The sequence below is a fragment of the Adiantum capillus-veneris genome, chromosome 16 (genome assembly GCF_014529385.1).
Source record: "Adiantum capillus-veneris isolate H3 chromosome 16, ASM1452938v2, whole genome shotgun sequence".
Lineage (NCBI taxonomy): Eukaryota > Viridiplantae > Streptophyta > Polypodiopsida > Polypodiales > Pteridaceae > Adiantum > Adiantum capillus-veneris.
In genome coordinates, this window is record NC_140946.1 from 108,152,168 (window position 1) to 108,176,369 (window position 24,202).

A 24,202-nucleotide genomic window follows, 5' to 3' on the forward strand; every position below is an offset into this window, starting at 1 on the left:
TCCTCTTGGTTGTGCATTTTTTGGATGGCTCAAGCTTCAAGGGGGCTCCCTCATAAACTAATATGTTGTGCTTGGAGTTTATTTGCGACCAAAAGGCCTCAATGTGTCAACCGAACAGAGCTCTAACCTTTTACAAGAGAGAGAAATGAAATGAAATGAAATGTTATATAAACGTCTTCAAAAGGCCAAAATGACCTATAAGACCAATCTGTTACAAAATGGTGAATCTAATACCATGTCTCGGTACAAAACAACTAGAACAAAGATACTACTACTAGAATCCATCCTCATCTGCACTCTGGATGTCAAGAGAGTATGGCTCGAATTCTCTGTTGTAGTCTCCATCGATGTTGTGTAGCCCCTCCTCAATCGTGGCCGTCTGGATCTTTGTAGCCCCACTACTCGGTGGATGAGAGTGTCGGTAGCTCCTCTCCTCCAAGCTCGCCTTTTAGCAGAGGTGGGCAAGATCATCAACGTTCAGCTTCTCGAGCGCGGCTACTATCAAATAGAGTTTGAGTCTTCCGAGATGGCGTCCAAGGTCATTGCGATGAGCCCCGTGGCCATCGGAGAAGCTAGAGCTCACGTTCGGCAATGGCGCCATGGATTTGATCCGACTACCGAAGTTCTCGTTGAGGAAGCAGACCTTCCTATCTCAGTCTGCTTACTAGGGCTGAGGAGAGAGTACCTCCTGCTCCTTTCCAAGATTGGTTTAGAGATTGGGACTATCCTGGAGACACCTTGCACGGCATCTTCTGTACCTACTAAGGCAGCTTGCATACCTACAATACTCGAGACACCCACACCCTCCCGAAGGTCCTTCTACTAACTCGGGTGACTTGTGGTTGGCTCCAATAGTATGTGGAGTCTAAAACCAGTGCTTTATTTGTCGACAAATGGGCTATCTAGCAAAGGCATGTCCACGGAGGGGGCCCAGACCTTCGATGCAGGCCCAAGCACAGGCCCAGACCCAGCCTCTTATGGCTAGCCAAACACAACAGACAGACACACACGGAGCTCAGGCAGATCCCTCCTCCGAGCCTGGTGCCCAGGCAAAGGAGGGATGGCAATGGTCCGTGGCCACCGCCGCCGCCAAGGACCACCACGCCCATTTGGCCCCCCTGTTGATTGCCCTACACCAAAGCCAGCAACAGTGGGTTCCCACAGGGAACTGGTTTGACCCCCCTACAGCAAGACGAGGCCACAATTCCGACCTCCACCTCAGCTTCACCACCGACAGCCCTTTCTCTCCCCGTGCCACTCACCGCCCGGCCCCCCTCGCCTCCATCTCTCCCACTCTCCCCATTCCCCCCATTGCGGCCCCCTCCCCTCCCATTCCACCCACTAGCTCCCCTGCTTCCTCATCCTCTCCTGCTCCTGCCCCACAATCAGTTCAGGGGACAGGGCCTTCATCGTCTAGTAGGAGGTCTCTTCGCAACGCTTTTTTTGCCATGAGCCGCCTGGCGAGAGAGAAGCGGACTTTCTTGCGAACCCCCATTCTAGTGTAGAAGTCTCCCTTTGCCGCAGTCCCTCGACAATCGACAAGTTTCGACATCCATCGCCAGTGGGACTTCTTCGCCTACGACTTCACACATTTCCTCGGCGACTCTTCACCGGACTTTAAGGCGGCTTGCTTCAGAATCCATGTACGGTTTCTTGCAGTTAGAGGGATAGAGGCCCTGAACACAGCGGTTGGTTTCTCTTTTCTACTATGTGGCAAGGACCCGTCTGAGTGGACTCTGGACTCCATGATCGACTAGCTTCAAGCTCAGGTTCTTGAGTTCTCTCACCACACAGGAGACTTGCGGGTTACAGATTTGGTACAGACTCTGTGGCCTTTGGCCAAGTGACACCTCCAGACACAGCAGGATGTAGACACATTGTGGTACGCTTTTTTGCTTACAAAAAGCCCACCATGCTGTGTATATATACACGAGGAAGGAGGTATAGCCCGACGGAAGGCACGTTCCTCTTGGGCATGGGTTGGCCAGTCATATGAGGATGTGGTAGTAGAACAGGTACTTGAAGAGCCGGAAGGTGAAGTCGACATGCAACGGGTGATGGTTGAGCCGTCTGACCCACTTTTAATGGAAGGGCTTGAGGATGTTGGGATTGAGGGTGTTACACGTATGGAGGCAACCATGGAGCTGGTGATGGTGAAGAAGCCGATGGTGGAGGAGTTTCCAATGCAGTAAGTGGGTTCTATGGTGCATGGAGGAGAATCCCAGGTTGTGACCTCGTCCAAGCTATTAACTAATTCTTATTGCGATCATGTCCATAGAAACTCAAGACCAAAATGTTGCAATCATTTCGACTTTCAAACCTGCACTCAAACATAGTCACATGAGTGATTACACAAAATCCGATTCATTTTCGGGAATTCCCATTTCAAAGTACTTTTTTCATAAAGTCATCCAGCAGAATATTGTCAGCACATCAGTACCCCTGAAGTCCAAAGGAAAACCAATGGCTTTATTCCATCTGGGTAGTCTATGACAAAGGAGCCGAGTGACTCCCCTCTTGTGCGGTCCCGTCTACACTAGATTCAACCCTGATGATCTGCAGGATCTCTCAGTATAGTCAAAGCAAGACCGAAATCTCAAAGTAAAGTTTCAAATCTGAGGAGTATCTGCTAGGTCCTCCTCCTCCATCCACTTTGCATCCAATGCTAGAGAGTTCTTGACTAAGCAAGAACCGCCATTCACTTTACCTTTTCGCTTTCCCTTCCTAGAGAGCCAGTTTCTGTTTTGGAAAGAGTATCTCCTCGCTCTCTTGCACTTCAGGTTGCTCCTGAGGCTCCCTGTCCATTGGCACCTCACCCTTGAAAGGTTTCAATAGAGTCACATGAGAAGCATTGTGAATCTTCCAAGTATCTAGCAACTTCAGTCCGAAGGATACATCATTTATCTTCTCTTGAATCTGGAAAGGGCCATCGTCCCGCATTCTTAGCTTTGGCGAAAGCCGGCTCCTTTCCCTTTCGTTTTCTTAGGCGTGCCTTCTCAAACCATAAGAGCACCCGATCTTCTTCCTTCAGTTGCAAGTTGCGTCGAATCTTGTCAGCTGCCTTCTTATGCCGTGCTTCAGACTTCTCAAGAGACTCGTGCACCTTGGCAAAAGCAGTATCCAAATCTAGATCATATTGATCTGCTTCAAAAATCTTATCTTGAGTCTCAAGAATTCTCTAATCTAGCAGTTGATTCTCTTTTTCCTTTCTTTCCTTGTGCCTTGGGACCTGGGGGTAGCTTTGCTAGCTTCCCCTATCCATTGGCACGTGAGTCTCAATCATCGGACCCCTGAGACGCATTATCATCTGATCCCCTTTCTCTAGAATCCTCTTATGAACTTGCATCTGGTTCCCTTAGTTCGTCGAAACCTTCGGATGTGCTAGCATTTGATTCTCCAGAATCCTGTGATGAGTTGTCATCCGTTTCCCTTGATTCATTCTTTTCACAGGCACACTCTTGCCGTGTTGAGGTGGATACTATTTTATGCATAGGATAAGTCAATGAGCCGACATGCGTTCCAAATCGGTCCTTAGAATGTTCCACAAGTCTCTAAGTAAAAGTAAGACTTGTGATTTAGACAATAGTCTCGAATATCTTTTAGCAAACCACAGCAAAACCGCTCAATCTGGTTTTTCAGAGTAATCTTCCAAAACGAAGACACTGGCAATAAGTATCTCAAAACCTCTGGCAGTAGTCATCTGGATGAATCTTTCTCGGTCAGTTTTAAGTGATACCAAGCCGTGATGACATCTCTTGCATATTCATCTGATATACAAGTTGACGTAAAAATTGTCTTGAATTTTAATCACGTCGCAAGTGCTTCTCTACGTACTCAACAAAGTAGACCACCATGTCTGTACAGTACCTTTCAAGTGAGATGTCGCCTTTCACACCCTGGAATGTTTTGTGAACCGTCCTCGAGAGAAGGCGACGTCAAGCTGTTGTACAAAGTCAAGGGCTCGATGGGTGTCCTATTAGTTTGAACACCATAGTCACAGGGGACGTCCATTTTTGGGCTTCCCGTCCCCACTTTTCCGTCCCCACTTGCCATCCCGCCCTCTTTTTTACAAAAAAATCCATTTGAGCCCCATCCCCCATTCCCCGTCCCTTGACGCGTCCCTTGTGACTATACTGAAAACGTCTCAAACCTGACCGCCTGACTCCCTTCCTTGAACTCCTTGGTTTTCTTGTTAATCTGGTCACTGTCAAAAGAGGACGAGCTCTCCTCCTCTGAACTGCTAGATGGCGTTCCATGCCTCCTAGGCTTTTTCAAAAAAAAAATCTGCTTCTAAAAAAATCTTGTCTTTAGTGCTTAGAAATTGAAAAACCTTCTCCCTCAAATACTTCAAATGGCGCCTTCCCCATGTGGCCTTGTAGGCAAACTCCGTGCCAATGTTCTCCTAGATTGCCCTCCGAAATAAACTAGTAAACCGGGGATCTCTGTCCAAAGCAATGGACTGAGGCATGCCATGTAACCGAAAATATGGGAAAACAAACAGTCTCACCAAATGATCACGCTTGACGGTTTTCTTTACCGAAATGAAGTGGGACTCCTTGCTAAGTCCATCCATGACTGTCCAAATGCCATCATGCCCACTTTGGGTCTTGGGAAGATTAAAAAATAAAATCCATGGAAATGCTTTCCCACGAACGGGAGGGTATGGGTAAAGGCTGTAGAAATCCAGGTGCCATATGCCTGTCAAACTTAACCTTTTGGCATACTAAGCAACTGCCAACAAAACTCGTCCACATCCTTTTTGAGCCTCGGGCAGTAAACGTAACGGTCAACACCCTTCAAGGTGGTATCTATGCCACGGTGGCCCAAATAAGGTGGACAATGGCACTCTGTCAAAGCCTTTTCCCTCAAAGACTCTGTAACATAACATTGTTTTCCACATCAAATAGCCGTCCCGTATGGAATAGCCTGCAATTGACTTTCACTCTGTATACGGTGAAAGATATTTGCGAAATCAGGATCTGTGGCGTACTGATCTACTATATCTTCGAAGCTTCGATGATGTATCGCGGAAATAGCAAGAACCAAGGGCTTTCTAGACAAGGCATCTGCCACTAAATTCTTGTCACGTGCACATCTAACCCTATGTGTACGTGGACAAGCTACTTCATGACATGGGTTCTGTTCACTTAATATAGGAAGTGTTCTGGCACTTTTGTGAGTCTGTTCACAGACCGTGCATGTCCAGGCACTTAGAGTAGATGCACACAACATGACCATCAGATTACCATCAGAACCAATCAGGACCATTTTTACAATGCATAGGCCTATTTTCCCTATTTTAGCCATTTTTCACTTATTATTTTTAAGTGACTTTTGTTCGGAAACTGGGTAAAGCAATTTGAGTCAGACACTATATAAGAAAAGCTAGCGCTAGCAAATCCAGGCAGAAGAGGCAGCAGGAACCGCGTGTTCGACAATGCACCTTCTCAGCAAGACCCCCCGCAGGAGACATAGCATTTTCAGCCAACAGACCAAGAAGAGCCTAGAGTTTTTCATCAAGATCAGCTAGCGTTTTGCAAACAACAGATCGAGCTTGGCGTTAGCAGATTGCATCACCAGAAGCCTAGCATTTTTCGAAACGCGACCCAGATCAGCCCCTGGCGTTTTTGAATCAGCAAGCACCCTAGCGTTTTTGCAGATTCACTGCGACAAAATCAGCCTTTGCATCAGCGTTTTGCAATTTCAGCAGTTAGTCTCCGCAGTAGAACTCCCAAACCTCGCAGATACTCACCTTCTTGCAGTAGATCCTCGCCACATGGTCAGATCAGCGAGCGTTTGCAGTTTCAGCCCGCATCTACGTTTTCAGTGCGTCATCGTTGCATCGTCATCATCGCCGTCGTCACCGACATAAGAGTCAGAATTCAGCAGATACAAGATTTGCAGATTTCAGCCCTTAGCGTTTTCAGATTTCAGCCCGTCTCGTCGTCGTCGACATCGTCGGCAAGTCCATTGCATCGTAGAGATTTGTGCAATCAATAGTAAACCGTTCTCACCATACAAAGTGGGGCCTTCGGAGGAGGGTTTGACAACATTCTCGTGTCGTATTCTTCTCTCTCTATCTCTCAGTCTCAGCACCTTCGTTCGTTCACAATATTTTCCACTTTGTTTGTGATCATTTGCTCTCTCTCACTAAAGGAACGGAAGGCTCTCCCTTCCGTAAGTAAAAGGAACCTTTGAGCACACTTCGGAGCACTCATCTCGAGCAAAGTTCAACATTCACATCCGCTGCACCTTACATTGGTATCAAAGCTTTGGCAATGTTCTATATCACACAAGGAAAGAACCATGAGATTTTTTTTTTGCTTGTTGCGGTCGCGCGTAACCCAAGTCCACTTGGGCGCGATTACTAATCGTGTTTTTGAAGAGTGACAGGAAACCCAAGAAAGAAGGGCTTGTCCAGCCTCCCCTTGTTTCTCTTTTCACTCATTGAGAGCGGACCGTGCACTTAGCGGCCGGCCAATAGACGTGAGGTGGGAAAAAGCAACCTTGGTGTGAGCGCAAGGCCACCAAGGGGTGCGCCCACGGGAAAGAGAAGAGCTCGGGTAAGAGAGAATCCTTCTCTAACACAGATTGCAAGCTAGAGAAGAACCTCACGAACCTCAAGAACTCAAGACCCTCAAGAACTCAAGAACCCAAGAACCACAAGAACCCAAGTTCCTCATGAACTTAAGAACCCAAGACTTCAGTGTATGGTCATTACCCGAAGCGGAATGGATACTACACATGGAGGTGATGAGCATGGAAGTGGAGAAGAAGAATTTTCCCCACCAGGAGGTTTTTCTGACCCTCCCCCTTCCCCATCTACGCCAAGGATTGCACCAAATCCTATGGAGGCTCTGGTCAAGTCGATAATGGACATGATGATACGACAAAGTAGACAACGAGAAGTGTGGCACGAAGAAAGAATGGCAGCCATAGAGCGTGAGCACGAGCACGTGCGCTTAGCGGACACAGAAAGAAACGCAGAATTGGATCGGGAGCACAAAGAAAGAATAGCCGAATTGGATCGCGAGTGTAAACAAAGACAGTTAGAGCGTGAAGCGCAGACACACCAACGCATGCAAGACTTGGTCCTATTGTCACAAGACGGGCACCACATGCCAATAGAAAAGAACAGACTTTTAACACCTCAGTAACAATTGAACTGAAAGAGAGAGACCACACGCGACACGGAGTGGCAGAATTCCACCCCAGAGAATATTGGCCCCAAACCTTGGCACCCCTTTCGGTATTTCTTTATATTGCATCAACACAGTACAAGCCGGTACTCCAAACTCTGCACCTTCTCCAAGAAGCATGCCAGAGAATGAGCCCTAACCTCATATTTAAAGGCCCTTGGCCTGAAAAGCTGTTATAGTGAAAAGCCTTCAAAACTTAAAAGCTTCTGGTCCAAAAAGCCATGCCAAAAGCTGTCAGCGTAATTTACGAAATTCCGTACACCCTACCACGTCATCAGCCAACGCAAAACGCAGAATTCCGTACAGCATGCCACGTCATCATGTCAGCGCAATTTTCGAAAATCTGCCACATCATCGAATTTTGTGTGTGTGCCGGTCCTACTTTATTTTAATCCTTTCTGTCACTTGGGGCCCCATCGGACGGGGTCCCCATAAGTTGGTAGGACTTCTTCTTCTGTTACTTGTTCTTCTTAGGGTTTAGGCCCCTCGGCCGGCATCTGTAAGTTGGCTCCATTCTTTAGGCTTTGACACATCAGCAGTTTGTTACAACTCCCCTTCTTGAAAGAGAGTAATCGTCCACGATTACAGCATATCTGCAAAACAACTCAAGTTAGCTCTTTTTATTAAGGAGTTAGCTTCTCCTTTCTGCTCTTTTGATCAAGGAGTTAGCTGCTCCTTTCGGCTGTTTTGATCAAGGAGTTAGCTTCTCCTTTCCGCTCTTTTGATAAAGGAGTTACCTTCTCCTTTCGTCCAGATGGGAACTCTTGATATTCTGGCGTAGTAAAATTAGCCATCACACCCAGACCGTACTCATCTTCCACGGGTGTCTTGATGCACTAAAATAACATACCCGGGCAATCTCATCCAATTAGGAATATTCAGTAATTGACACATCACAATGCAACACAAATGCTCACATATGCATGTTACAAAGCATAGAAACATAAAGCCGCCGATGAACACTCCCCCCGCAAATAACCATCCAAGTCCGGGCCATGAGTTGTTCAACGACTCCCTCATCACTCCTCCAGCAAATAACCTAAAAAGGTCCGGGCCATGAGATATAGAGGCCTATTACAACCAAACGCCCCCCAGACCACAACCTGTGTCGTTTGGAGGTGCTGAGAGTAACCACTACTCATTCTTAATACTCCCCCAGTAAATAACCACACACGTCCGGGCCATGAGTAACAACAACAATACTCCCTCCCGTAAATAACCACAAGGGTCCGGGCCATGAGTTAAAACAACACTTTGCAGTCATTCAATACTCTCCCCGCAAATAGCCACAAGGGTCCGGGCCATGAGTATGAACAAGCATTCTCAAACATCTTTTCTCACTACTCCACCAGAGAGAAAAATCACCAATCATTGAAACCAGTATCAGACCAAAGTCAAACAATTCAAATCGGCACCAAGACAGGTTCAAAACAGATACCATCCATTTCAAACAAATTCCAAACAATACTTTCTCAAACAAAGTTCAAAAGTATCTAACTATAGAACAACTAGAGAGTTCGTTCAGGGTTTTGTTCGGACAACCGAACTTTGAGGACGACTGGCTTGCCCTTCTGCATCATGGCAAACTTGGAGAGTCGCATCGTTCTTGTCATGCCAAGGCATGCCTAATAGAACGTCACAATTTCCCAACTTCATAATGTGGAAATCTGCTTTTCCATGATAATCTTGGATAGTCACTGGAAGAGCACCAATGAGTGGAACCACTTTCTGAGTTTGCCCTGTGGCTAGCTCAACTTCAATTTCTCCACCCTCTGCATCATAATCAGAGTCCGTCTGTTTCAAGAATTGTGGATGGATAAAGTTCTTTGTACCTCCTGGGTCAAAGAAAATTAGGGCTTTCAAACCGTTGACTTTGCCATATGCTCGACACAATTCATTTGTACTTTCAAGGTGTATGCCATAGATGTCAGGTACTAATCCAATGGCCGGTTAGCTCGTTTGGCTGGAGATGGTCCTAGGTTTCTGTCGACAGTCGACGCGGGAGTTGGCTCCGCAGGTCTTACAGTGCGTTAGGGACAACCAAAAGAGTTCCGTCCTGTTTGAAAGCATCCAAAACATCGGCCTTCTTGTAGTAAGGTATCTCATTGTTGAGGTGTCAAACAAGGCCTTTGTGGTTGACTTTCACGAGACTCTCGAGAATTTGTTCGTTGTTGGCGAGAGTTGTGGTTAGTGGCCGGAGATTCTTCTGTGGTAAACTCTAGCTTTCCCTTCATCAGTTTGTAGCCGACCGCGGCATGGTCCAAAAGTTCTTGCATGGTAGAGAATTGCTTGGATAGACAATATTCGTGCAATGGTGATGGTAGTCCAATGGTGTATCGCTCGCACTGGGCCTCCAAGGGAACATATCTAAAACAAGAGACCGGAAGGTACACGTCGAGAAACCTTTGGTTATATTCGTCCATGGTTTCGGTGGCAAGCATTTTCAAGTTGCCCCACTCTGCCAAAATCCGGACTTCATAAATCGAAGTCATGTAACTACGTGCAAAAACTGCCAGGTCCTTGGAGCATGTTGTTGTGTCGCGATTGAACTCCACCATTGTATAGCATTATCTTTAAGAAATCCTGCTGCTCGAGAATTCTTGGATTCTTCTGTATAGTTCTCCAAAGCATAGATGTTGTCAAATTGCTGTAGGAACTGCAATGCTTTCTTGCGATCTTCCATCCTGGAAAAAGTCAAAAATTTGACTATCGTGCCACCATCTTTGAAATCTTTGGGTTGGATAATAAGGGTATCCATATGGGTACAATGGTCCAACCATTGTACCCTGGTGGCGGTGGTTGTGGAGGTGGGGGCAATGGCGGTGGCAAAGGTGGTTGCACTGGATCAGGGTCAGATGGCTGCACCATATTCCTGAAGACTCCCCCGATTGGAACAGACGGCTTAGAAGGTTGCCAGTTGGAAGCTCTCGTACTTTCTCGTGCCGGAGGAGGTACCACTTGGGGATTGTTGAAAACTTTGCAGCATCAGAAGATTTTGTTGAGGATGCCGCAAAAGAATGTCCTGGAGTTCGTTGAGCAGGAACTGCAAATATTCTGTTGAATCCATGAATTCCAAGTATTGGGTTCTTAATTGGCTTATGCCCTGTAAGACACTGCGGTGAAGACGGGAGCGCGCCCGATGCGCGATGAAGTAAGGGTGGGAGTGGCTCTCATACCTTTTGCATGTAGCCCTAGTTCATGATATGGGTTGGGTGCCTTTAAGAGTGCCCAAAAGCCCTGCAAAAAGAGAAAAGAGCATCCCTAGGAGGAGTAATAATCGGCCTCATCACTTCTTCACTTGAGTGCAGTTTCGAACTTTCGACATTAACATGCGCTAACTTTAAGCAACCCATTAACAAATTATTCTCTCTCTCACACACACTGTGACACACATACACGCCCACACACCCATTCTGATAGACACAATGATTATTGTACTCTTTACGGCTGTATCTACGTAGAGTCGATGGCTTCAATGCATGTCTGGGCTTAACACTCTCTCTCTCTCTCTCTCTCTCTCTCTCTCTCTCTCTCTCTCTCTCTCTCTCTCTCTCTCTCTCTCTCTCTCTCTCTCTCTCTCTCTCTCTCTCTCTCTCTCTCTCACACACGCACCGGTTTTCCTTTTGGTCTTTGGTCGTGCCCTGCTCTACGTTGCTTTTGCACATTCCCTAGTTCTACTCAGCTGGCTTTTGGATCTCTTCTGCCATGATAGGTACTCATTTCCTCTGTTTTGCTACTACATTTCTCATTTGCAGAAACATGAAGAGCGCTTGCGTGTATGCATGATGAGAGCCCGCTGGTCTTCTCACCATCGATGATCTTGCCCCTTGGCATACCACATTCTTTTCAGTTACTTTTCCTAGTACGTACTGTTGTGACTGCTGTATTCCATTTTTCATTGTAATCTAATTACCCATTACCACACAGAGAGAGAGTGAGAGAGTTTCAATTTTCATGTCCTTGCCATACACTATATAAACATCCAGCTTCTCTACACACATTGTAGAATGTTCTCAATTAATGTGATGCGTGCTTAGTAAATTACAAACCTCGTCATTTTTTATTTCAAACGCAAGAGATAATCAAAGCATGTTTCGCACACTCGTTGTTCCTGCTAGTCTTTTGTTAGGTGGCATTGTCTACTTGGATTGATGAAGAGAAACAATCTTTTTAATACATCACTCACACATGCCGTATGTACATATACATATACATTACCCACACACACACACACACACACACATATTATATACATATATGTATATAGATACATATATACACACACACATATGTATATATACATATATAGGTATATGTATATATACACATATATGCTGTGCTACAAAAAAACGCTACCTCTAGCAATCAGAAACGCGTTTTTGGTAGGGGTGTGCGTATCCAACTGTTTGGAAACGTGTCCAAATGGCCACATGAAGACTTCGACCTTGCTCTTTAAGAAAAGGCGCGCTAGCGTTTTTAATAAAGGAATGCCCCATCTAAATTAGCCCTTGCTTGCGTTAGTTTAGCGTGTTTGAACCAAGCACCCCTTACCCCTCCATTAAAAAGAATCCCTCTTATCCAGAATATGAACGCGTAAAACCAGAGAGGGAAAAAAAATGTTTATAGAGAGCATAATATTTTATTTGCACCACAAAAAGAATCACAAAACTCTAGAGAATTGTGTAGTCTAAAAGAAAGCCATGTAACATTTTTAATGAAAAAATGGTTCATCTAAATTAGCCCTTGCTTTCTTTAGTTCAGCGTTGTTTGAATCAAGCACCCGTGCATTAAAAAAAAGCCCTCTTATCGAGAAATTAGAATATGAACGCTTAAAACCAGAGAGGTAAAAAACGTTTACAAAGAGCATAATATTTTCTTTACACAACACAGAGCACCATAGAACTCTAGAGAATTTTCTCTCGTCACGATCACAATTTCGTGTGTATGTGTTGATGCGAGAGGAAGACTCTACGGTCGATATATCTTTGAATTTTTGTGTGGTTGGCTACTCTCAATTGGGTGTACCCCTCCGTTTCTTGGTCCTGTAGGTTGCCGTTTCATGTTCTTATATGCAGGTCGACATTTCCGATTTGGAAATGTTTCGTGCAACATAGCATACATGTGTGTATACATATACAGATATGTATATGCATCCCAAGGGAGTCTCAAAAATCTTAAGGTCTAAAAAGGTCTCACTAGGGCTTCAATCTCTAGAATTGAGAGTGATAGCCCTTCTAACGATAAGAGTTTTTGCATATAGGGATTACAAAAGGAGATTGATTTACCTATCTAGAGTCATGGAGTTGGGTTCCTTTACTTATTACTTATTTGAGAGGTATAATATAAGGATTCTATTTAAGCTCTTGTATACCCTTGAGAACTACTCTCATGAAGATTTGGAGTTAAGAAAGTCTCATAGTACTCAACTTCGAGTATTGTTAGGCAAATTTCTGAAGTCCAAGTGTCTTAGTCTGAAAAATCCCTTGGCTGGAAAGAAAGATTTGTTGATAACTATCTTTACCTCCCCTAACTTACACAAGATTGGATTAAGCTCTATTTTGAGATCTCAAGAAGCTTTGAATGCTCTCCCTCCTTGTGTGAGAAAGGTATGAAACCATCCCGTCATAGCTTTCAAATATGTGAAAATTTTTAGAACAAAAAGCCTTCAACTATAGTGACATCGGACGTAATCTTAGAAAGCAAGAAAGGCTAGCAATATCAAGTATTGATTGCCCTTGTAGGAAAGCTGCGTTTTCCTCTTACATAAATGGATGTAAGGTGCAACGGAAGTGAATGTTGAACTTTGCTCCAGATGAGTGCTCCGAACTGTGCTCAAGGGTTACTTTTACTTACGTAGAACTCGCCCCGTTGTTGACAGTTCTACGGAGGATCTCGTCTTCAGATAGTTCGGACTCTCATGACAGCAGCTTTTACGCAAAGAAGAAGAATTTTTATAAAGCCAACCAGTATGACTTTCTGGAAGACAAAAGCAAGAAAGTTCGAGAGTTTAAGGAAGGTGGACAGTCAATTAAATTTGACACGTTTTCTGGTTATAGAGATGCTTCAAAGGCTTTGTCTTTTATACAGCAGTTTGACATAGCCTTCTCAGGTCGGCGTTACTCAGAGCACTCTAAGATTCGGAGGGCTTCCTCTTACTTTAAGGGGAATGCTCGAAGCTGGTGGTCCACGCTTCTATTAAACAAGACAGCGCCAGTTAAATGGCTGAAATTCAAGAGGCTTTTTATTTCTTCATGGCTGACTCGAGAGTATGAACGCGACATACGAACTGCTTGGAACCATCTACGGATGACCAAGAAGGATACAGTGGACGCTTATTGCGAGAGATCTAGAGCTCTTTTCTACCCATCTCTTCATTTAAGAAGATCTCGTTCAAGGAACAGATTGAGCGGTTTACCTTGGGTCTACCTACAGAGATCCAGGATCACTGCTTGGAACAAAAGTCAGCTTCCATTCAAGAGTTGATGAGCCATGCGAAACTAGGTTTTGCCATTAACTCTAGCAATCTGACCTACCCCATAGATGAGATCGTGACGCAAAGAGCTGAACAGACTTCGAAAAATGAAAGTAGAAAGAGAAAGAGCAACCTAGAACAGAAAGAAAAGGATGCACGACCCAAGCTTACTCCTCAAGAGAGGGCTCGCTACATAAAAGAGGGGAAGTGCTTTGGATGCGGGGAAATTGGGCATATCTCCGCGAAGTGCCCTAAAAAGGCGCAGAAAGAACAAAACGACAAGGACGACGAAAGGCCTGAGAGTTCGAGAGCAGCTAAGGACCGTGGAAGAAAAGGGAAGCTGAAAACATGACTGGTTCCAAATTGTGTGGGTACCGACCCCAGCACGATGGACAAGAGTACAGAACTTTGCTGAGCTTGGGGCAAAGTGAAAGACCCACAAGCCCTGATCTTCTTCGATGGAGGAGCCAAGGCCAACTTCATTTCACCGCAATTGGCAGCGCGGCTCGGGATCATTCTCGATCGGATAGGACCACTGGCGGAGGCAGTTCTAGCGGCACCCGGCAGGGACGTAGCCATTACAACCGTCATTGGCAAACTTTGGTTGGATTGTCAGGGATATTTAGGGCATAAGGACTTTTACATAATGCCTTTGGAAGGTTGTGATGTCCTCTTGGAAATTCCCTGGTACCACAAGAACAACGCCGTGGTCGACTATCGGGCAAGGAAAGCCACATTGACCACAGAGAAGGACAGAACCATTGTACTCGATATAAAATTTAAGGGGGAGTCTGTCCCTATTGTATCGGCTTCGGCCATTTCTAAATTAATGATGTTTGTTTACTCGATCTTTTGAAAGAGTTGAGTGATGAGGATAGGACAAATATGTCTGAACTTGATAAAGAACGCCAAGATTTTCTCCATGCTCATGCCGATTGCTTCTCAAAGGGCCTGCCAAGCGAGTTACCACCCGCTCGTCCTGAAGACCATACTATTGATCTGATACCTGGAAGCACACCACCGAACCGGCCACCTTACCATGTGAGGCGAGCCGAGAACGAAGAAATTTTGAACCAAGTGAAAGACCTCTTGAAAAAGGGTCTTGTCCAGCCTAGTACTTCACCATATTGCTCTCCAATGTTGTTGGTATTGAAGAAAGACGGATCTTGGAGAATGTGCATCGATTATAGAGCTCTCAACAAAATCCCCATCAAGAACAGATTCCCGATTCCTTGGATCGATGATATACTCGATAGATAACAAGGATCCTCATGTTTTAGCAGAGGATTGATTTGAAGAGTGGATATCATCATATCCGAATCGCGTCGGGAGACGTCTATAAGACGGCCTTTCGGACAACTTTTGGGTTATTTGAGTGTTTGGTGATGCCTTTTGGCCTAACCAATGCTCCTACGACATTTAACCAGATGATGGACAGGATTTTTTGAGAGTATAGACTACTTGTTGGCACTTTCTTTGATGACATCATTGTTTTCTCCAAGGATGAGACAGAATGTAGAGAACATCGGCTTCAAGTCTTTCAGGCATTACGAGATCACAAGTAAGTGATTAATGCGAAGAAAAGTAAATTTTTCCTACCGGAGATGCACTTTTTGGGGCACATTGTGTCAGCAGCAGGAGTGCAGATGGATCCGGCCAAGATAGAGACTATCCGTGATTGGCCAGATTTGAAAAAATTTCCATGAAGTTAGAAGCTTCTTGGGATTGTGCCCGTACTACAGGCGATTCATTAGAAAGTTTGCAGAGGTTGCTTCCCCTTTGCATGTTTTGACACAGAAAGGAATCCCTTTCTCGTGGGTAGCCACAGAGGTGACTGCCTTTCAAACATTGAAAGAATAAATTGACTATGGGACCAATTTTGACTTTGTCGGACTTGCAGAAGTCATTTGAAGTATATTGTGATGCTTGCGGTCGTAGTCTAGGTGCGGTCTTAATGCAAGAAGGCCATGTCATTGCTTACAAGAGCCGATTGTTCTCAAGGCCGGAATTGATAGCAAAGATTTATGAGAAAGAGCTTTTGGCGGTTATCCATGCTCTTACTCAATTGCGGCACTACCTACTCGGAGCGGTTTATACTATCTTCACAGACCATCAGAGTTTACGCTATTTCTTGTCACGAAAGCAGCTATCAGAAAAGCAGAAGCGTTGGGCGAACACCTTGTCAAAGTTTCACTTCCAGATTGTCCATCTTCAAGGACAGAAGAATTTGGTGGCAGATGCCTTGTTTCAGAAGCCGTTGGTTCTGGCTATTTCTGCGATACATCATAGGAACTTCGAGGATATGGTCGATCAGTATGCCACAGATACAGATTTTGCAGCATTTTCACACGGATACGGGATGGGAAAACAGTAGCGGAATATTCCATTCGGGATGGCTACTTGCAGAGGAAAACCATGTTGTGCTTTACACAGCTGTTGAGGGAAAAGGTTCTAACCGAATGCCACTGTCCACCTTTTACGGGTCACCGCGGCATTGCTACCACCTTGAGAGGGGTAGAGAGATACTTCTTTTGGCCGAGACTCGGAAAGGATGTGGACAAGTTTGTGCGCAGTTGCTTGGTATGCCATGAGGTCAAGTTTGACAAGCATAAAGCACAGGGATTGTTACAGCCTTTGCCCATACCCACCCGCCCCTGGGAAAGTAATGCAATGGATTTCAACTTTAATCTCCCGAGAACATAGAGGGATCACGATGGTATTTCGACTCTTATTGACAGATTTAGCAAGCAGGCTCATTTCATTCCAGTGAAGAAAACAGTCAAGTCGGATCACTTAGTAAGACTGGTTGTGGCCCAGATTTTCAGATTACATGGCATGCCCAAGATCATCTTCTCCGACAGGACCCCAGACTCACGGGTTTGTTTTGGAAGGCAATTTGGGAGAACATTGACACGCGGTTGCAGTTCTCGTCATCTTTCCACCCGCAGATTGACGGGCAATCTGAGATTGCCAATTCAGTGGTGCTAGATTATTGAAGTCTTAAATCTCGGATCAGAAGACTCAATGGGAAAAGTATCTACCTTTGGTGGAATTTGCCTACAATAACACGATACACTCTTCGACAGGGAAGGCGCCATTTGAGATTATTGAAGGTTCTGCGAAGGTTCCACCCTTTCTAAGCACGAAAGATAAGATTTTTGAAGCCAACGAGTACACGCACAACTTGGACACGGCTTTTGCCAAGGTCCGCAAGGCTTTGCAGAAATCTCAGGAAAGACAGAAAAAGGCAGCAGATCGCCATCGTCGCGATATGAAATTGAGGGAGGATGATTGGGTGCTCTTATGTTTTGAGAAGGCACGCCTGAGAAAGAAGAAGGGAAAGGAGAGGCTTTTTCCAAAGTTTAGTATGAGATACTACGCACCTTTCCAGATCTCCGAAAAGATCAATGATGTCTCCTTCCGACTGAAATTGCCTGACACTTGGAGGATTCACAATGCATTTCATGTGACTCTCTTGAAACCTTTTAAAGGTGATGTGCCCAAAGATGGGGAGCCTAATGAGCAACCCCAGGTGGAAGAAAACGAAGAGATCCTTGTTCCTGAACAGATTTTGGCACATAAGGACAGAAAGAATAGGGGTAGAGTCAGAAGGCGGTTCTTGGTTAAATTCAAGAACTATCCTGCATTGGATGCGAAGTGGACGGAGGAGGAGGACCTAGCAGATACTCCTCAGATTGTGAAACTTTACCTTGGAGCTTTAGGTTTAGCATAATCTATTCCAAATGGAACCCAGAATTCAGCTTGGCCGGAGATCTGGTGCAGTGGGTTTGCACAAGAGGGGAGTTACTCCGCTCCTTTGTCAACAGATCCCTTGATTTTAGAATACTAGAGTCACTGATGTCTCTTTGAGCTTCAGGGATGCTGAGAGTGACAGTATTTTGCTGTATGATTTTACGAAATGGAATTCCGAAAAAATATGAAATTGACTTGTTCTTGACTTGTTTAAGTGCAGGAACTAATAGATGAAATGGCTGCAGCATTTTGGTCTGAATGATCTCAAATAGACATGGTTGCAATAGGGGTTAGTCAATCGGGCATCTATGAGGTCCTGACTGAATCTAGATGCGATTGCTAACTGCATTGCCAATAAATCATGGTCTAAGTTCCGAATGAATGTTGAATGTGATTTGTCATGTGATGTCTTCTGATGTCAAGTGATGTCATGTGATGTCAAGTGATGTCCTGTGATGTGACTGTCGATTGGTATATGTGCTAGATGTGTGTTCCTAGTGCGTCGGTACTAATAATCAGTGTCTGCTAAGACAATTTATGGCTTCTGTCTGTTTTGCAGGCATAATCGAGGGCGATTACAATGTTTTCAAGAGGGGGGTATGTCACAAACTGGTGACGTGGCTGCCCAGTACACACACACATCCTCTCCTAGCATGTGTAGGTTGACCAGCACCGAAAAATACGCGAACTGTTGACGTGGCCCTACTGTGTATGGACAGTCCGCAAAACGCGACGCAAAACACGGAATTCCGTATGGCTGGTGGCAGCTTTTTGCGTGGAGTTTTTACGACAGCCTTACTTGCTTTTTGGCTACGCAAGAGATAGAGAGAGATAAAGCTTTAATTTTTTAAGGCTTGCTTTATTGCCAAGTATGGCTTGAGAGAGAAAAAGATTGAACCTGCTTTATTTTTTAGAAAGCTTTTGATTTTCGGCTTTTGGGCTCTGCTTTTAGCATCCCATGTAAACCTTTAAATAGGTGAGCAGGGCCTCACAACTCAGAGCATCTAGACGCAGAGTCTGAGTGTGAACACTTGCCCGCACTCTTGTACTTTGAACACAGATTAATACAAAAAGAAATACCGAAAGGGGCGCCAGTCTTTGGGGCCAATATCTCTAGGCACGGAACTCCGCCGGGCCAGTGTCGAATCAATTGTGAACTCTAAACTGTTTGAAGTGATTATTTGTGGTGTCGTGGTAGATTCTCGACTTGGAGTGTCCATTACACTAGCGAACTAGTGCATTTTCTTTTGGCTCACAATCTCGAGCCAAACAATTTGCCGCTTTCCTTGAGAATTGTGTCACTACATAGGCCACTAATTGGATGGTTAATTTGCTATCCATAGCCTTCTGTTGGTTTTGGTCATTGATGTCGCTAGCGCTCGAGCAAGGGGTGGCTTTGTTGAAGTTACAAGGTCTGGATACTTTAGTTCCTTCTCGCACTCCAAGAGTGGCCGCACAATCCCCAAGCCGCTCCATACGCTCTGCATAACAGTCTCTGCACGACCTGCTTCTCCCAAGCTGTCACAAACTGCTGCGAGTCAAAGCCCTGAAGAATGGAGCCAACTTGCAGATCCCGACTGAGGGCTAGTGAAGAGGCAAAAGCAGTAGAAGATGAACCCGGATTTCACGCTGCCTTGCTGAAGTGGCAAACTGTACGGAATCCTGTGAATTGCACTGACATGATGAGTGGCACACTGTACGCATTTACGCGTTTTGTGCCGGCAGATGTACGGAATTCCGTGATTTACACTGGCACCTTTTTGGCATTGCTTTTGGACCAGAAGCTTTTGAGTTTGAAGCCTTTTCATGTAAACCGCTTTTCATAGGGCCAAGGGCCTTTAAATATGTGCTAAGGGCTCATTCTCTGGCATGCTTCCTAGAAAAGGTGCAAAGTCTAGAGTACCAGCTTGTAATGAGTTGATGCAATATAAAGAAATAGCGAAAGGGGCGCCAAGGTTTGGGGCCAATACTCTCTGGGGTGGAATTCCGCCACTCCGTGTCGCGTGTCGACTCTCTCTTTCAGTTCAGTTGTTATTGAAGTGCTAAAAGTCGGTTCAGTCTGTTCTTTTCTATTGGCACGTGGTGCCCATCTTGTGACACAAGCTGCTAGTCAAAAAGCACTTTTCCGTCCCCCTCTAGCTTCAATCTCTGCCTTTTCTAAGCCGCCACAAAACAATTCAGAGGTGGCTACAAGGTTTGCAAGCTCTGGACACACTGCACAGAGGGCTTCACGATCCCAACTTTCAAATTGCTCCTCAAAACTCTCCCAAGCTGTTTTCGCACCAGCTACAATGGATCAAAAGACCCACCTTTGCACCAAATTCTGCAAGGAGGGGACGCGTTCCGCAAATTTGTACTCCAGAACTCCAAGACAGTCACCCAAGGAGGTCACCTCCACTGCCCAAGTGGGAGTCAAAAGCCTTCAACCTTGAGCATTTTACAACGCAAAGGGAGGGTAAGGATACGTTTGCTTGTCGTCTGGAGAACTGTTGACCTTGTTGCCGCTATGTCAAGGGGGAGAAGAAAGGGGGCGCTGCATAGTTACAAGGAATGGCCATTTTCAGGTCCCGTTCCCCGTTCCCACTTTCCCATTCGAAACACGGAACATGAGTATACAAAACAGGGAATGGCATTTCATGCATGTTGTCGTTCCCTGTTCCCCATTCCGATTTCCCGTACCGGGTAACTATGGGATGTTGTCACCTGCGTTTCAAAACGCATAACCAGGAGGGGGTGTTGGGGGCTGCGTTCCCGTAGGGAGGATCAGCAGTGAGCGTTCCAAAACGCAGTCATCACCTAGCCACCTTGCCAATGGCCTCTATACGACGCTTCTCAAAAACGCTGTCGTCGACAAGCCCTGCCGATAGTGTTTTAAAACGCTAGATACTTCCACGGCGTCAATGGCATGCGGGGGGAGGGCACGAGGCGCATCGGCAGAGGGACTAATGCCGACGTGTATTGTGCAAGCCTTGATTCATAGAGGTGTGTATACGCTTGTTTGTGTGCAGCAGCAGGTGTATGTTGTGGAAAGTCTGTCGTTCGAGAAGTGTTTTTTGAGTGGAGCGAGGTGTTGTGAGTATCTTGGGCTATAAAGAGGCAATCTGTGTGTGTTTCTCAGTGTGTTCGCATTCCCCCTCTCCAGAGGTTTTTCTTGGCTGACCAGAATTCTTCAATCATTGCTCTACCACTCCTACATACAGCCCATTTGGCCTCTTTCCTGGCTTCATATAATTTGGTAAGTTCTTGTTGTATGTTCTTCAGTTGTTGGGTGAGGGACTGAAACTGTGAGCTCATCTGCCATCCATAACTTTGTCCCTTGAAGTAACCATGTCTGCCTTCATCACTTTGATCTTAGCATGTAATTTGTCATAATGACGTACATGTTTACCTTAATGCTGAGTCCTGACCCTGTGGTCTCCAATATCAATGAACAAGAAGAAGAAGAAGAAGAAGAGAAGTTTTAACATCGTAGAAACAATTCAAAGAGACCTCAAAGATCTATCCAACGAGTTTTGAGGTTAAGTCCTTTTATTCAAGACGGAACTCAGATAACCAATCTACCACAAAAGGATATAAAAATTTTATTCCAGTTTCCTCTTTTCTTGTTCACACACACACACACACCAAGAGAAGTTTGAGAGAGAGAGAGAGAGAGAGAGAGAGAGAGAGGGATGTACACGCTGATTTTCACAGTATTTCTCCTGCCAATTAGAGGGAGGCAATGGATCCTCAAGATGGAACATGGTCACCTAGACAACCATGAAAACTCGTAAATTCCAATTGGACACTAACACAAACAACAATGCGTTTTCATTTCTTGAAAGTAACTCAACGAAAGCAACTTTGTGAGGGAGCTAACCATCCCCGTAAAATACGTCAGAAAAGAAAGTAACAGCCCATTCTTCAAAACAGCTCGGATTCTAGCATTCACTAATGTGCCTGGAAACAAAAGCTCCATACTCAAGCCTTCCATCTCCTGGGCCTGATGTTTGCGGTAGGAAAAAAGAAAAAATTGATCAGTTCACGAATATAACAAACAGGTGGACAAAGGGATAATAAAAAAGCAATCCACATGCTTACCACAGAGGAGGCTACCAAATCAGGATCAGTTCTTAACATCACCATACTACGTTTCTTATCGATAGAAAGAATCACACCTTGCAGAAGTTGTCCTTTCTTCAACATTGAAACAGCACCTATGGCTGCAAATTATAGGTGTTGAAAGTACAACGAGATGGTTCTTCATCCAAAATACGAGGGAAAATTCCTTATTAATATACACAAGAACTGTCATAACATAGAAATTTACTCGAAACGTATGTGTGCATAAGAAGCTCAAAATCATTTAGAGGAAAAGTAGTGATAAAAAGGTAGAAATCTAGTAGAAAAAGAATTTTAGCATAATACTCATCATGAAACATTCATTTCAGTATCCATCATCATGCAGATCTAAACCGAGAGAGACATCATACGAATTAAATGGTAGAAAAAGAATATCATTCATCCACCAATCTATATCAGATAAAAGACAGGACAAAAGCTATATTCTAGCGACAAAAAAGGCACCAAGGAGGTCTGAAATTTTGCAACCGTCGATTTAAATACATATTGCTGCAGTTAATGGCACCAGTGGAACGTATAATTTAATGAAATAACCTTACCTGCCTCTCCCCCTGAATGCCGCAAAAAGCCGGTGATTCCAGGAACGCCGAATGACACAAGATAACCGTGATCCTCAATACTAGTAACAAAAGCGGACAGCACCTATACAGTTTACCAGATTCTTTTTTTTCAAACACAATGAACCAGAAAGAGAATAGCTTTAAATCTTTAATTCATGCATTAAATCAAACACAAACACCCCACACCGCCCCTTACAAAATTATTAATGCCTCACCAAGCCTTCATGCATGGCATCAATGGTCAAACCATTATGCAAGCGGTCGAGCCTTAGTGACAAGCCGATTCGCTTGCTTCGTTTTTTGCTCTCTTTCAACTTCACATTATCAAGTTGGATCACTACACATGAAACTAGCTGCCCCTCAGCAAAATGCTCGTTCAAAAAAACATCTCGTAATCCCTGCAACAGATATTCAACCATCCAGTTAGGATAGAATAATAAGAGTTTGCCATTACTCCTATTGTTCAACAATCATAATGTGGTCTAAGGAGACACTCTACTTGAAGCAAAATGTTTTGAAAAGTGTTGCGCTCTTTCTATACCATGTGCTGAATGATTAGCAGATCTTCTTCGGCAAGCTTTGTCATATACACACTTCTTTACTACAATATTTGAACTTAAAAAGGCCCTACTTTGTGATGCCAAGGTAAATATTTGTGCCACCCAAATATTTCTGCTTCAAAAAAGCTCCAAGTGGCTATATGTCCTCTCTTGTCCACTTATTGATAGAACTACATACACCGACCCAAACAACTACATAAAAAAGACCTGAAGTTGATTTCAGCACTGTTCAGATTCTCGAATAGCACCCAGTGAGACTGGTAGTCTGTATACCACTTCTACAGCCTTGAAATGATCAGAATGACAAAAAGCACTCCACACAAAGTGAATTTGTTATATTATCCACCTATGTGACCTCTGTTGTGCATGCTCACCAAAGAAGGCACATCAGACAATTGATGAAACCTTATGCATCAACTGGAAAACCCTATTTTTGCATATTGGCAACTGTATTTGCATAGGCAACAAAAACTCTCAGAACTTTAATAATATCTTCCCCATAGGTACACAGCATATCGAAATCAAACTTCCAATAATAAATGTGAATTTATCAAACAGGAAATTTCTCAATCGTAATGAGAGTAGTGCACCTCGTCATGAGAAGAAGGTGAAAATGTATTCACATCCGTGTCTTGAGACAAGAAATCCAACGCATCCACAGCCTTGACAAAGCCTCGCAATCCTCCTGGAAGACTAACAACCAGGTCTCGCTTTCCCACCTCTAGAACAACTCCCCAAAGCTTCATTCCAAGCGACAAACTCTACAAATCAAGAGTTCAAAAAATCTCAATAAAGTTGAACAGCATTTTCAGTTGTTGAAACTAAAAAGAATAAAAACTCTCAATTCCAACTCGGAAGTGATATATAAATTTTCCCCCATCAAAATTACGAAAGAGAAAGACGTATAAACAAACCTCCCTCATGACAGCAAGCTCAACTCCACTAGAGTGGTTAAAACATTTAAAATGCTCATCAGCAAGATATATAGATACTTGGTAGCTATTAACACAACGGACTTTCCCATAGAAATTTTGCAGTTTTATATATAGTCTACGACAAGTTTAAGGTTTAGGGCTTTTGTGTATAAACTGATTATTGTGTCTTATCTTGCCAGTCAGACTGTCTTCTCTCTAGAAAAGTGGTCCACCGTCTAAGCCAAACTCCAAGCATAGCAAGAATCCTCTTAGCTGCGCAGTTCGCACTAGCTCCCTATGTTTTTTTGCGGCAAAAGGGAGCCGTATACTATGTACAAGGGGGGATGATCAATGAAGCCCATCTCCTAAAGCAAGTACAAATTGTAGGAGTACAAGCTATTTATGCATCAAGGTGGCATATTTGTGAGAGCGTGTGTGTAGAGGCGGGGGAGGGGGGGAGGGGACAAAGGAGCAAGAAAAGCCAAAGAGAAGTGAGGACTCAGGAAGCATCCCCATAACCACCATCAACCACAGACTGCAATAAGCAAGAGATACACAATGACAGAGACACCCTAAACCTCCCATGTGTCCCCCACTTTATAGAAGTCAAAGTTGGAGGTAG

The 24,202-nt window shown here is 44.6% G+C and overlaps 1 protein-coding gene across 2 annotated transcripts in view; it reads right to left on the bottom strand.

The window, feature by feature from the left end:
- The window catches only part of LOC147439619 (RIBOSOMAL RNA PROCESSING 5), a 227,635-nt gene that overhangs the window by 171,501 nt on the left and 31,932 nt on the right, over positions 1 to 24,202 (bottom strand). Inside the window, exons 3-8 of one of the 2 annotated variants that reach the window (XM_086485434.1) lie at positions 23,257 to 23,427; positions 22,322 to 22,504; positions 22,086 to 22,188; positions 21,505 to 21,620; positions 21,284 to 21,406; positions 21,102 to 21,173 (exon numbers count right to left, since the gene is read on the bottom strand). In XM_086485434.1, the coding sequence (XP_086341560.1) occupies positions 21,102 to 21,173; positions 21,284 to 21,406; positions 21,505 to 21,620; positions 22,086 to 22,188; positions 22,322 to 22,504; positions 23,257 to 23,427 (768 nt within the window). Of the gene's footprint in view, positions 1 to 21,101; positions 21,174 to 21,283; positions 21,407 to 21,504; positions 21,627 to 22,085; positions 22,189 to 22,321; positions 22,505 to 23,256; positions 23,428 to 24,202 lie in introns of both variants that reach the window. The other variant, XM_086485433.1, reaches the window with a different exon arrangement.